General features: G+C 53.6%; 1 protein-coding gene across 1 annotated transcript in view; it reads left to right on the top strand.

Moving 5' to 3' along the window:
- The first annotated feature begins 2,050 nt into the window (after positions 1-2,050).
- Positions 2,051-12,832, top strand: part of Atp1a3 (ATPase Na+/K+ transporting subunit alpha 3) — a 29,329-nt gene continuing 18,547 nt past the window's right edge. Inside the window, exons 1-8 of the mRNA XM_021219809.2 lie at positions 2,051-2,233; positions 6,782-6,868; positions 6,999-7,058; positions 7,199-7,402; positions 9,196-9,309; positions 9,421-9,555; positions 10,112-10,229; positions 10,342-10,610. Coding sequence (XP_021075468.1) covers positions 2,228-2,233; positions 6,782-6,868; positions 6,999-7,058; positions 7,199-7,402; positions 9,196-9,309; positions 9,421-9,555; positions 10,112-10,229; positions 10,342-10,610 — 993 coding nt within the window. The 5' untranslated portion in view covers positions 2,051-2,227. The remainder of the gene's footprint in view (positions 2,234-6,781; positions 6,869-6,998; positions 7,059-7,198; positions 7,403-9,195; positions 9,310-9,420; positions 9,556-10,111; positions 10,230-10,341; positions 10,611-12,832) is intronic.

Here is a 12,832-nt window from a genome sequence, read left to right as displayed (position 1 = left end):
CTGTTACCATGGCAACAGGGGACCGCAGGAGGGATGAGAATGGGCCAGAGAACAGGGTTGTGATGAAGCTCTAGGTGCTGGGGGAAGCCCCCTTTCCTCCTCCTAATGTGGTACTATCTCTATTCCTGCCCAAGGCCATCGCTCTGTGCCCTCCTTTCCCATGTCCCCTTGAGGTCAGGATCATCTTACTCCTCAAACCCCTTTTTGAGCAAGGTCTCATCATCTATTTCCTGGTTGTCTTGGTGCTTTCTGTCCAGACTTGGCTGTCCTTGAACTCATAAAGATCTGCCATAAAGACTGTGCTTTCCTGAGTGCTGGGATTAAAGGCATGTTCCACCATAGCCATCAGATCCTTAATCTTTTTTGTTTGTTTGTTTGTTTGTTTGTTTTGTTTTTCGAGACAGGGTTTCTCTGTATAGCCCTGGCTGTCCTGGAACTCACTCTGTAGACCAGGCTGGCCTCAAACTCAGAAATCNNCCTGCCTCTGCCTNCCNAGTGCTGGGATTAAAGGCGTGAGCCACCACGCCTGGCCAGATCCTTAATCTTAACATACATCAAACTCTAACCCTGCACAGTCAACTCACTCCCTGTGCCTGGTCAGAGTTCTCATTCCCCACCCCTGTCTTCTACCAGCATCTCCAGGGAGCGTCAGAAATGTTCCCATGAGCAAAGTGTTGTCAAGGTGGGCATGGGAGATGGACTCCTCAGGCTCGGATGAGGAGGCTAATGGGTGTGTGTGAGAGGCAGGCCTGAGAGCATGGATGACCAGGAGGCAGGACACAAGCGCATCCTTTTATACACTCGGGGATGTGGGTGTGGTGTGTGGGTAGGAGCTTTGGGATATGTTTGAAGGTGCAACAAACTCATGCACCATGACAGCGCAGTAATGTAGGATGTGTGAGATGGTCTCCCGTGACTGAGTTCTGAATGACTGTGTTATGTGTGAGTGTGTGCACTTTTTTTGCCTGTCATTCACAGCAATTATCTGGCCCGTTTGTACGGTGAGCCTTTTCTCATGCCCCAAACACACCCGGGTGCAAATGTGTTTGATGGTATTATATGCTTGTGTGCCAGTGGCCACAGAGGCCTCTGTGAGTGTCTGGAGGAAATGTGGGTCCTAGGCTTGCGCAATGGTGCTAAGTGAAGCAATCTCTTGGCTCTCTGTGTGAGATGGTGCAAGGTCAGCTGTGGTGCAGTGTGTGATGGGAGTCTGTGAGGAGGTGTTCTGAGGGCGTGGGCTCTCCACAGCACTTCCGCATCGTGACTGGGGTTCTGTTGTGATGTGATGGGTGTGCGCTCTTCATAGATTCCCCTTTTGCTGGTTTTTGAGCCTCTGGTTGAAAGATCATGATGGTGGTGGTGGTGGTGGTGGTGGTGGTGGTGTGTGTGGTGTGACTGGGATGTGGTTGAGAGCCTTTGGTGGTATAGGTGGAGTGATGGTGGCACCCAACTGTGGTGGGGGCATTTCCAGGGCCTCCTGGTGTGTTCTTCTGGCTTCGTTGTGTCTCCTTTGTGCTGTGTGTGGTGATACGTCTTTGCTAGTTCAGTCATGGGGTCACAGTGCAGAGGATCTTAGGACTCCCTCCCACCTCCGCAGCACCCCTCCACCTGTCTCCCCATCATGCACTATCTTCTTCCTGAACAGTGTCAAACACAGACTCCTGGGGTCCCCTCCACATACTGCAAGATGGTGGCACTCTGGGGCCCTGCATTACTGCAATTCACTGGCCTTTCTTCCCATACTGTATCCACCCCACTTCCAGAAGGAGGCAGATTCCGGGGTGCTTCCACCCTCAAAGCCTCGGTCCCTAAGGTCCCTCCCTATATTGAGGGGGGTCTCTGGGTCCCCACCCTGGGGATGTCCGGGATCCCCACCCCCCACTGTGCTCAGCTTCTCGGTGGCCGCCACTTTGCAGAAACAAGGTTGGAGCGGTGAGGGGGAAGGGGGAGTACAGCTGCAGTACTGGGGGCCGGGCCGCAAGCTGTCCGTCTGCTCAGTGCTGCTCCTGATTGGCCGGAGCCGCCTCCCCCCGCGGGCGCGGGCATATGAGGAGGCGGAGGCCCCGGCCGCCGCAGCCTCTGTGCGGTGGGACCCACGGACCGACAGACGCACGCTCCCACCGCGGCGCGGGCGCTGCAGAGGCCCCCAGCCCGAGCCCGCGCCTGAGCCCGTCCTGCGGCCACCGCTCATCAGCCTGAACGCCGCTCTTCCCGCGGAGCCGCCAAGATGGGGGTAGGTGCAGGGGTCGGCTGGACGCTGTGTGCGTGACATTGTGTCCAGTGACTTTGGCTGCGTGCCGGAGTTGGGGGCTCCTGCACTCCTGAGCCCTGGGGCCGAGTCTGCGGGGACCCGGGAGCCGGCTGACCTGACTAGTTTGTGTGGCTGGGAGAGTGGGCTATTGAGTCGAAGCGGGGGGGGGGCGTCTGTGGCGCATGTTGGTGGCTTTGTCCACGGGGGGCGGGAGGGCTGGCCCTTAGCATCTCGGTTTGACCTTGTGCGGTTGCTCGTGTGCCCCTTGCATGAGTGTGGCGGCACGAGTGCAAATGCTCGAGGGCGAATGCGTGTGAGCGTGCTTCCGGCTTAATTAATGCAGCCCTAACAGGGTCTGCAGCCATCTGTGCACCCACTCCCATCTCAAAGCCCACAACCTGTCTGGGTGTGTCTGAGAGCTATGCCAGTGTTTCGGGGTCATCAACACCCCATCCCCTCCCCTGATTCAATGGAGACAGACACAGGTTATGAGTTAGACATAAGATGACCTCTCTTTCTCCTTGCAGACCTGGATAAGGGTGATCTGCAGTGACAGACCTGGGGCTGCAGAGTTTTCGAAGCCCCTAATCTGGGGGGGGGGGGTTACAGACACGAGGGCTGGGAACAGGGGGAGGAGCAGGAGATGGCTGGCAGACAAGTGCCTGGCTGAGGGTGTGCAAGCACAGCCCTGTGGTGGGGGTGGGGGGAGCTCGCATGCCTGCTATGTCCTTGCCTCCGTGTCCGTGTGTCCTCTCTCTGTGCATCTCTCCAGCAGATGCAGCCTCCTTTCTTGACCGAACACTTGACCCCTGCTGCAGCTCTGGATTCCTCCCTGTGTGTCTGGGGTGGGACTTGGAGAGGGCTGTTAGGGAAGGAAGTGGATGGATTGGGGGACCCCCCCTGGGTAAAGAGAAAGGGGTCAGCTTGGGGAGTCAAGGGGAACGTGAACGGTGGGGAGAAAGATGGCGGATGAAGGGCCTACGGATGAAGATGGGGGATGGAGCTGCAGATCTGTGGGCTGGGTGGGTGAGGGGGGATGGGAGGGAAGACTAGATGGGGGAGGGTTGGGAGAGAAAGGGGGAAGTGAGAGTCAGTGATGACTTTCAGGTAAGTGGAATGAAGTGGGGGGTATGGATGGTTGGGGGAGAAGAGAGGGCGCAGGGCTTTGGGAAAGGGGGGGTCTTAGAGAAATGGGGATGAGAAAGGAAGGAAATAATTTAGATGTGGGAGAGACAGACAAGGCAGAAACAGAAAGAGACACGGAAAACCCCCCAAAAAAGGAACAAGACATCGAGACAAAGAGAGAGACAGACGTGGAAAGACACAGAGAGACCAAAGGAGAAACTGAAAGAAACCAACCAAGCAACCAAACAAACAAATAAAAAATAAAAATACACCTGAGTGGTGGAAGGAAGAGGCAGAAAGAGGTTAGACAGGGAGGTCAAGGTAGGCGCTTTAGAAAAGACAGTGGCAGGTACCCTGAGATGGGGGTGGGGAGGGCAGAAGCTGCCTGCGCCATGCAGGTGTCAAGGAGGCAGACGGACTCGTGGAAAATGGCAGGCTGCAATGAGGCAGGCTGCAATGAGGCAGGCAGAGCCCCCACCCCTAGAGGTGCTCCCACCCTGCCGTGTGCACATCTGAGCTTCCTGTCTTCCCTTGGAAAGCCTCAGTTCCTCATGCCAACAGATAGAAGTCACCCTAGGGGAATCTGCTCATGGCAAGGGCAAGAAGGAGCTAAGGCTTGGTTCCTGGGGACCTGGGTGTGACTGTCCTCCCAGGGGACTGGACTCCCAGTCTTCCCTTCTCAGATATGAGGGTTCAGGCCTTCAACCCATTCCCTCAGACTCAGGAGGTCAGGCCCAGCATCCTCCCTCACACCTAAGAGTCTAGGCCCCAGACCTTCTGTGTTGGGGCCAGAAGTCCAGCCCTCTATTTCTCATAGAGACCCACACTGCAGCTCCCAGTGATTCGGGGACAGGGCAGCTGATTCCCCTGTCACCCTGCTTACTTCTCCCCTTGACCTCAAGACTGGCTGTTTTCACATCCCTCCACATGTCTGCCTCATCTACAGGGGCTGACACAACGCCCCACAGCCCGTAGCTCAGGATGGAGGATCGGCCTCTCCTTCCCAGGTCTCCGTGCCTCCGTGCCTCCTTGTCTGAGACGCAGTATTGCTGCAGGGCTGGCCTGGAGCCAAGCTCTTCCTTGGCGTTCCCAGGCTTCCAGGGCTACAGCCCTTCCCTATGTTCCGAAGGCAGCTCTGGGTCTGGGGGGCAGACAGCAGGCAAGTCTGGCTGCTACAAGGTCACAAGGAGATTAGCGCTGAGCTGCACTGAGCCTCCGATCCCAGCTTGGCCCTGGGCCTGCAGGATCTGCCAGCATCCCTTTGCCTCAGCCCACCTCTCCTGCCAGCCTCAGACACCACGCTCCCCATCTGCCCGGGGTCACCAAATAGGAACTCAGATCCGACCTAAGGCTTTTTTCTTGCTCTTCCGTACCCCAAATCTCCCCCTCCCAGTTCCTGCTTATTCCTCGAGGGCAGGGTATGCCCATGCCCTGTTCTAGACTGCTGTACGCAGCTGTCTGCAGGAGAGAAGTCAGGTTCATATATTGTCCATGAAGTACCTTGGGAATGACTACATACAGGTGGCACACTGCCTCCCACGGGAGAGCTTTTGTCCCATGTCATTTGTGTCATTTGGAGTGCCCTCTCCTCTCGTGATTTGCCTGGCGTGTGTGTGTGTGTGTGTGTGTGTGTGTGTGTCTGTGTGTGTGTCTGTGTGTGTCCCAAGATCTGCTGAGTCCTTTGAAGCATCCACCATCTCAGGTCAAACAAAGAGCTGGGGAGACAGGCAGTGACCTCCACGGAGACCTTGTGCTAGAAAGACAGGTACCAAAGGCAGGAAGAGAGAGAAATAAGTAGAGCAGGGAGAGACAGACTCACAGACACAGAGTTGGGCATCTTACTCATGCCTGACAGACAGACATTTAAGAGGCAGGAGAAAGAAGGATATCAGGAATTTGAGACTAGCTTGTTTTCATAGTGAGACACCTGCTGGAGATAGATAGATAGATAGATAGATAGATAGATAGATAGATAGATAGATAGATAGATAGATGGATGGATGGATGGATGGATGGATGGATAGATAGATAGATAGATAGATAGATAGATAGATAGATAGATAGATAGATAGACAGACAGACAGATAGATAGATAGATAGAATGCTCTGAGAAAGAGAGAAGAATCTAGAGTGAGACAGAGACACACAGAGGGAGGGGGGGAGGAAGACTCCAGAACAAGATAGCAGCAGAGAGAGAGAGTGACAGAGAGAAAGATCTAAAGTGACAGACAATCCAGAGAAGAGACGCGAGAACTAGACAGTGACCTCAGGAAATACCCTCAAGAGATGACAACGGCAGCTCCCAGACAGAGCAAGACAACAGCCAACACAGGCCCTCAGAGACGATCTGCGATCCCAGCAGACTCTGGGAGAGGGAGGAACCCAGAGGCTCGGGGATGGGGAGAGCCAGGGACTAAAGAGAGACGAGGCAGGTTCATACTCAGACAGCATCAAAGGAGGAGAGAGAAGCAGCCTGGATGAGACACAGCTAGGCAAGGGTGCAGAGGTAGAAAGAGACAGAGACGAGCTGGCAAATTTGGTCACAAAAATCGGGAAAGTTCAAGAGGCCCAAGGAGAAGATGAAGGATACACAGAACGCTGGGAGGGCAGCTCAATGGGCAGCACGCCTGCCTGCCTGCCTTACACAGAACACTGGGTTCTGTCAGTCAGTCTCTAGCTCTGTGTAAACAGTGCATGGTAGTGCAGGCCTGGAATCCCAGCCCTGCAGAGGTGGAGGCAGGGAGATCCGAAATTCCAAGTTTTAGCCTTGACTATGTAGGGAGGTCAAGGCCAGCTTAGACTATATAGGACTTTGCCTCAAATGTACATACACACACACACACAAAAGCTGGACATGGTAGTTCATGACCATAATCCCACTACTTGGGAGGTCGAGGCAGGAGGATTGTCATGAGTTCTCATCTGGGATCCATAGTGATTTCTAGGAGAGCCTTGGCTAAAAAAATAAGAGTCCATTTCCAACAATAGTAACAATAATAATAATAATAATAATAATAATAATCAAGAAGTTAGGCTCAGTGATCAGCAAAGGGGTTTTCTCTTAGCCTGGTGACCTGCATTTGACCCCCAAGCACACAGTGAGAGGCTATCCTCTGACCTCCACACAAACACACTAAATAAATAAATAAGTAAATAATAAAGATTTTTTGGAAATAAAATGGCAAAGGGGAGACTCATAAACATGAGAGACGGACAGGGACCCTGCGTCCCAGAGATACTGGAAACAGACACAGTGAGACCCTGAGAGACACAGAGGTAAGCCCAGCCTAGAGAGACAGGCCAGGCCAAGATGAGAGCCGGGGCACGCAGGGCCGGTGTCGCTCTGGAACCCCTTCTCGCCCGCAGTCTGGTGGTTCTGACAGCTACCGTGTCGCCACCTCGCAGGACAAAAAAGATGACAAGAGCTCGCCCAAGAAGAGCAAGGCCAAGGAGCGCCGGGACCTGGATGACCTCAAGAAGGAAGTGGCTATGGTAAGTGCTGCCCCCTTGCTAGTGCCGTCCCGGCATCGCCCTGTCCTCGCCTGCCTGTCCCAGCATCGCCCTGTCCTCGCCCGCCTGCCCGGAGAACCTGTCTCACGATCTCCCCCACACCATTCTTCAGACAGAGCACAAGATGTCAGTAGAAGAGGTCTGCCGGAAATACAATACCGACTGCGTGCAGGTGAGGATGGGCGGAGCCAGGGCTGACGTTGGGAGTTGGGTCTGAGGGAGGAGGGCTCCGCCTACTCTGGGCGCTTGTTTTGATGTGGGGTGCCAGGGCTTCTCAGGGAAGGTTTCTATATGAGCCCCCATCTTCTGTAGGGTCTGACACACAGTAAAGCCCAGGAGATCCTAGCCCGGGATGGGCCTAACGCCCTCACACCACCGCCCACCACCCCAGAATGGGTCAAGTTCTGCCGACAGCTATTTGGTGGCTTCTCCATCCTGCTGTGGATCGGGGCAATCCTTTGCTTCCTGGCCTATGGCATCCAGGCAGGGACTGAGGATGACCCTTCCGGTGACAATGTGAGTGTGCCCCACCACCCTGGCCTGTCCGTGTAAAACCCCACACATTGAGAAACACACCCACAGCCCTTCTAGACTCCCCACCTCCCATCATCCAACCGTCACAGTTGCCTCTGAGAAAACAAGGTCAAAAATAAAGAAACCGCAGCTCTCTGCAGCCTAAGACAGCTGGGGTGTGGCTCAGCGGTGGGGTATCTATTTCCCAAGCTTTCACGAGAACCTGGCCTCCTCTGTTCTCTGCATTCATACAGGACGTGTGGTGGCACGCAGCTGTTAGCCCCCCCACAGGGAACTGAAGAAGGAAGGTCATGAGTTCAAGTTCGGCCTAGGCTACAGAGCAGAATGCTGTCTCAAAAAATGTTAGCTAGGGAAATGACTTAATCAGTAAGGCACTGGCTATACAACTGGGTGGAGGCGGGGGACTGTGCTTAAGTCCCCAGCACCCACACGAAGCAGGACACTGGCATGTTTCTGTAATACCAAAGCTTCACAGGGTGAAGACCAATACCAAATGTCATCTGACTCCCACAAGTGTGCCACGGTGCGTGCACACATGCACACGCGCTCACACACACACACACACACACACAACAGAAGAATGCATGTACACCTACTTTTTAGTTACAAGAAAAGAAAAACCGTGTCATTCACGTGCTAGAGCGCTCACTTGGCATGGGCTTGATCCCCAGTGCCGCACTAGACTGACTGGCCTGTTGTGCAAGCATTAGGGAGGCTGAGGCAGGAGGATCAGAGTTTAAGGTCCACGAAGCTACGTGAGACCCTGACTAAAAAGAAAATGAGTTGAGTTCTGGTCTAAGACTCTCTGACCTCAGCAGCGTTGGAGACAAGCGCCACCAAGTGGTCACAGCCTGACAAATGACCGGAGAGGATGGTCATCTGCCCCACAGAGGAGACAGGGGTGAGACAAGCTGTCAATCCTCACAGCTGTGAACATAGATCCTCACACAGCTGCACAGACCTCTTCATGTGTGTACAAGGAGTGAGGCTGCAGCGTCTCGATAGGAGGATATAGGTTCCAACAGTCACCTCATACAGATAGTCTCACACCACACACACACACACACACACACCACACACACACACACACACCATACACACATACACACACACACACCATACACATACACACATACATACACACACACACACACACCATACACACACAACCACGCAGCCCGGACAAAAACAGGATCCACAGAGCCAGGCATGGTGGCCCACACCTGTCAGGCCAGCATCAGGGGCTCTAACCCAGAAGGAACAAAAGTTCAAGGCCAGAGCCTGGCGGTGGGGGCACCTGCCTTTCATCCCAGCACTTGGGAGGCAGAGGCAAACAGATCTCTATGGGTTCCAGATCATCCTGGTTGAGTGAGTTCCAGGACAGACAGGACTACCCAGAGAAACCCTGTCTCAAAATAAGTAAATTAATTAATTAATTACTTAAAATACAAATAAACACAAAAAGACAGGCTAAGAAATACACTCAAACACAGATTTTTTACAACGGCATTGCGAGGCCTTCAGGCACACAAGCAGACAGACAGACAGACAGACAGACAGACACACACAGAGAGAGAGAGAGAGAGAGAGAGAGAGAGAGAGAGAGAGGGAACAAGGACACAGATGTGTTCACGAAACTCCCTTGCAGACTCCAGTGACCCTGGGATGGAGGCAGGTGCATGTGGCGGGGGGNGGGGTTGCCATAACGCCCTGTCCTGGGGTGTTCCCACATGTGGGGGGTTGCCATAACGCCCTGTCCTGGGGTGTCCCCACAGCTGTACCTGGGCATAGTGCTGGCCGCAGTAGTGATCATCACAGGCTGCTTCTCCTATTACCAAGAAGCCAAGAGTTCTAAGATCATGGAGTCCTTCAAGAACATGGTCCCCCAGGTAAAAAGGGCTCGGCAAGGGGACAGAAGGAGGCGGCCAGGCGGGCTGTGCCAGGGACTCCCCCCCAGGCAGAGGGAGGCAGAGAGGTGACTGTTCTTGTCTCACATGCAGCAAGCCCTTGTGATTCGGGAAGGTGAAAAGATGCAGGTGAATGCGGAGGAGGTGGTGGTCGGGGACCTGGTGGAGATCAAGGGTGGTGACCGGGTGCCAGCTGACCTGCGCATCATCTCCGCCCATGGCTGCAAGGTGAGGCAGTGCCTCAGGTTCCAGCTCCAGTTTTTTTCTCCGAAGAACGAGGAGGGGGAAAAAAATCCCTGAATGTCTCCTACAGATGGACCCCAGTTCCAGGCCCTGCCCTCCTCGCTCAGACCCAGGGGTCCAGGCCCTGCCCTCCTCCCTCAGACCCAGGGGTCCAGGCCCTGCCCTCCTCCCTCAGACCCAGGGGTCCAGGCCTGCCCTCCTCCCTCAGACCCAGGGGTCCAGGCCCTGCCCTCCTCCCTCAGACCCAGGGGTCCAGGCCCTAGTCTTCCTTCAGATCTAGTAGTCTAGGTCCAGGCTCATCCCACAGAACTTCTGAGGGATTTTTTTGGCCTAGGCCAAAGGTCCTGTTCCTGCCTACTGTCTCTCAACATCCTGCCTCCAATTTCCCAGATGCCTCAGGACGAACAGGGCTCCCCTGCTTTTTTTCTATAACTTCCTAGGACAGAGTTTACTCCAAGCCCCACCCCCCGCCCTCACCCCCGTTTCCTTGCTCTCTGATCCCGGGTCTTGTGCTGGACATAACTCGCCGCTCCATCTTCAGGTGGACAACTCCTCCCTGACCGGCGAATCTGAGCCTCAGACCCGCTCCCCAGACTGCACACACGACAACCCCCTGGAGACTCGGAACATCACCTTCTTTTCCACCAACTGCGTGGAAGGTGAAGGGGAGGGGACCCCAAGGGCACAAAACCAGACATGCTGCTCAGGAGGTGGGGTGCCTGCAGCCTTCTGAGGCCCAGCAGACCCGAGCCCCTCCCTTTGGTCCTGCAGGCACCGCTCGGGGTGTGGTGGTAGCCACAGGTGACCGCACCGTCATGGGCCGCATTGCCACCCTGGCCTCGGGCCTGGAGGTGGGTAAGACCCCCATCGCTATTGAGATTGAGCATTTCATCCAGCTCATCACTGGCGTGGCTGTGTTCCTGGGCGTCTCCTTCTTCATCCTCTCCCTCATTCTGGGCTACACCTGGCTCGAGGCAGTCATCTTCCTCATCGGCATCATCGTGGCCAATGTCCCAGAAGGGCTGCTGGCTACTGTCACGGTAAGGCTGAACCCCAAGGGAGAGGAGCTGGGTGCCCCCCCCCCCAGGTCTGAGGGAGGGAGATGAGGATCTGATCCCTGGGTCTGTGGGTGTGTCAGATGCCCTTGAACTGGAGTTTACAAATGGTTGAGTCACCATGTTAGGGACAGAACCTAGGTCTTCTGTAAGAGCAACAAGCTCTCTTCCTGCTGAGCCATCTCTCTAGCTCCTCACCACCATGATTATTTTATCTTATTATTTTTATTTTATTTTTTTATTTATTTTTTTTAAAGATTTATTTATTTATTATATGTAAGTACACTGTAGCTGTCTTCAGACACTCCAGAAGAGGGCGTTACGGATGGTTATGAGCCACCATGTGGTTGCTGGGATTTGAACTCCGGACCTTCGGAAGAGCAGTCGGGTGCTCTTACCCACTGAGCCATCTCACCAGCCCTTTTATTTTATTTTATTTTATTTTGGTTTTTCAAAATAGGGATCTCTGTGTAGCTTTGGCTATCCTGGAACCCTCTTTGTAGAACAACCTAGCCTTGAACTCTCAGAGATCCATCTGCCTCTCGAGTGCTGGGATGAAAGGCGTGCCCCACTATTTTTTTTTTTAATCACTTTTGTTTTTTGTAATCACTTTATTTTATGTGTACGAGTGTCGTGTGTGTATATGTACCATGCGAGCACCTGGTGCCCCTGGAGGCCAGAACAGAGCACTGAATCCCCTGGAACTGGAATTACAGGCACACATGAGCCGCCACGTGGGTGTGGAGAATCGAACCTGTGTCCTCTGCAAGAGCAATGAGTGCTCCTAACCACTGAGCTGTCTGCCCGGCCCCTGCCCCTAGTGCCTTTAATTCACCCCCACAGAGTGAGGATGTACCCACTCATCGCAAAAGTGGAATGATAGGTTTTTTCTTTTTTATTGATTACATTTGTGTGGCTGGGCGTGGCAGCACACGGTACATGTTTGTGCCTACCCACGTGCGTACACACCGTGGTCCCCACGTGGAGGTCAGCAGACAACTTTGTCTCCTTCCACCGTGTGGGTCTTGGGCTCTGGTCATCAGGCTTGGCAGCAAGCACTCTTAGTCGCTGAACCATCTCATGAGCCCGTTGTTCTGTTTTTAAAATAAAGTAATGTTCCACCCCCCACCCCTGACACACACGTAGTGAGAGCTTTGCTTGAATATGACCCTTCCATCCTTCCCTCCCTCTGTCTTTCTTTGCTCTCTCTCTCCTTGTTTTTGGCTTTTAATATAATGTTTTATTAATTCTTCAGACTCCCATACTGTGTATTTGACAGTATCCACCCCTAATTCTTCCCCATAACTCCTTCCTGGTCCACCCCCACTCCTTCAACTTCATATCTGTTTTTAATAACTCACCGAGTCCCATTAGTGTGGCCTGTACATGCATAGGTGTGGGGCTGTCCTCTGGAGGTTGGTAGACCGGCCCCTGCAGGAAGTGGTCTTCCCTTCCCTGGCCGCCATCAGAGGCCTAAAACTCCTCAGCTGCCCAGGCCATTTGTGGGCTTGAGACAAGGTCTCACCATAGTCTCATACAGGGCTTTCTCTGTATATGCCTGGGTGTCCTGGCACTCATTCTGTAGACCAGGCTGGCCTCCAGTTCACAGAGATCTGCTTGCCTCTTTGTAGAACAACCTAGCCTCGAACTTGCCTCTCAAGTGTTGGGGTTATAGGTGTGAACCGCCACCCCCCCCCCATTTATCTGGCTCTTTTTGTTGTTGTTGAAGATTTATTTATTTATTTATTTATTTATTTATTTATTTATTTATTTATTTAATGTATATGTCACTGTCTTCAGACACACCAGAAGAGGGCATCAGATCCCATCACAGATGGTTGTGAGCCACCATGTGGTTGCTGGGGATTGAACTCAGTGAAGAGCAGCCGGTGCTCTTAATGGCTGAACCGTCTCTCCAGCCCCCTCTCTGGCTCTTCTTTACTGAGCGTACTGAGTTCCAGCCATGCGCTTGTAGGCAGTAATAACTTACTCTTTTTCAACAGTAGATCATATTCCACCTGAGACCCCTGTTTACTCTTCCTGCTCCGAGTGCAGTGGGAGTTCTCCTTGGACAAAATAAAGAAATTTCTCATGCCGGGCGTGGTGGCGCAGGCCTTTAATCCCAGCACTCAGGAGGCAGAGGCAGGCGGATTTCTGAGTTCAAGGCCAGCCTGGTCTACAGAGTGAGTTCCAGGACAGCCAGGGCT

Source organism: Mus pahari, chromosome 19 (assembly GCF_900095145.1).
Source record: "Mus pahari chromosome 19, PAHARI_EIJ_v1.1, whole genome shotgun sequence".
NCBI classification, from domain to species: Eukaryota; Metazoa; Chordata; class Mammalia; order Rodentia; family Muridae; genus Mus; species Mus pahari.
This window is presented reverse-complemented; position numbering and strand designations above follow the sequence as displayed.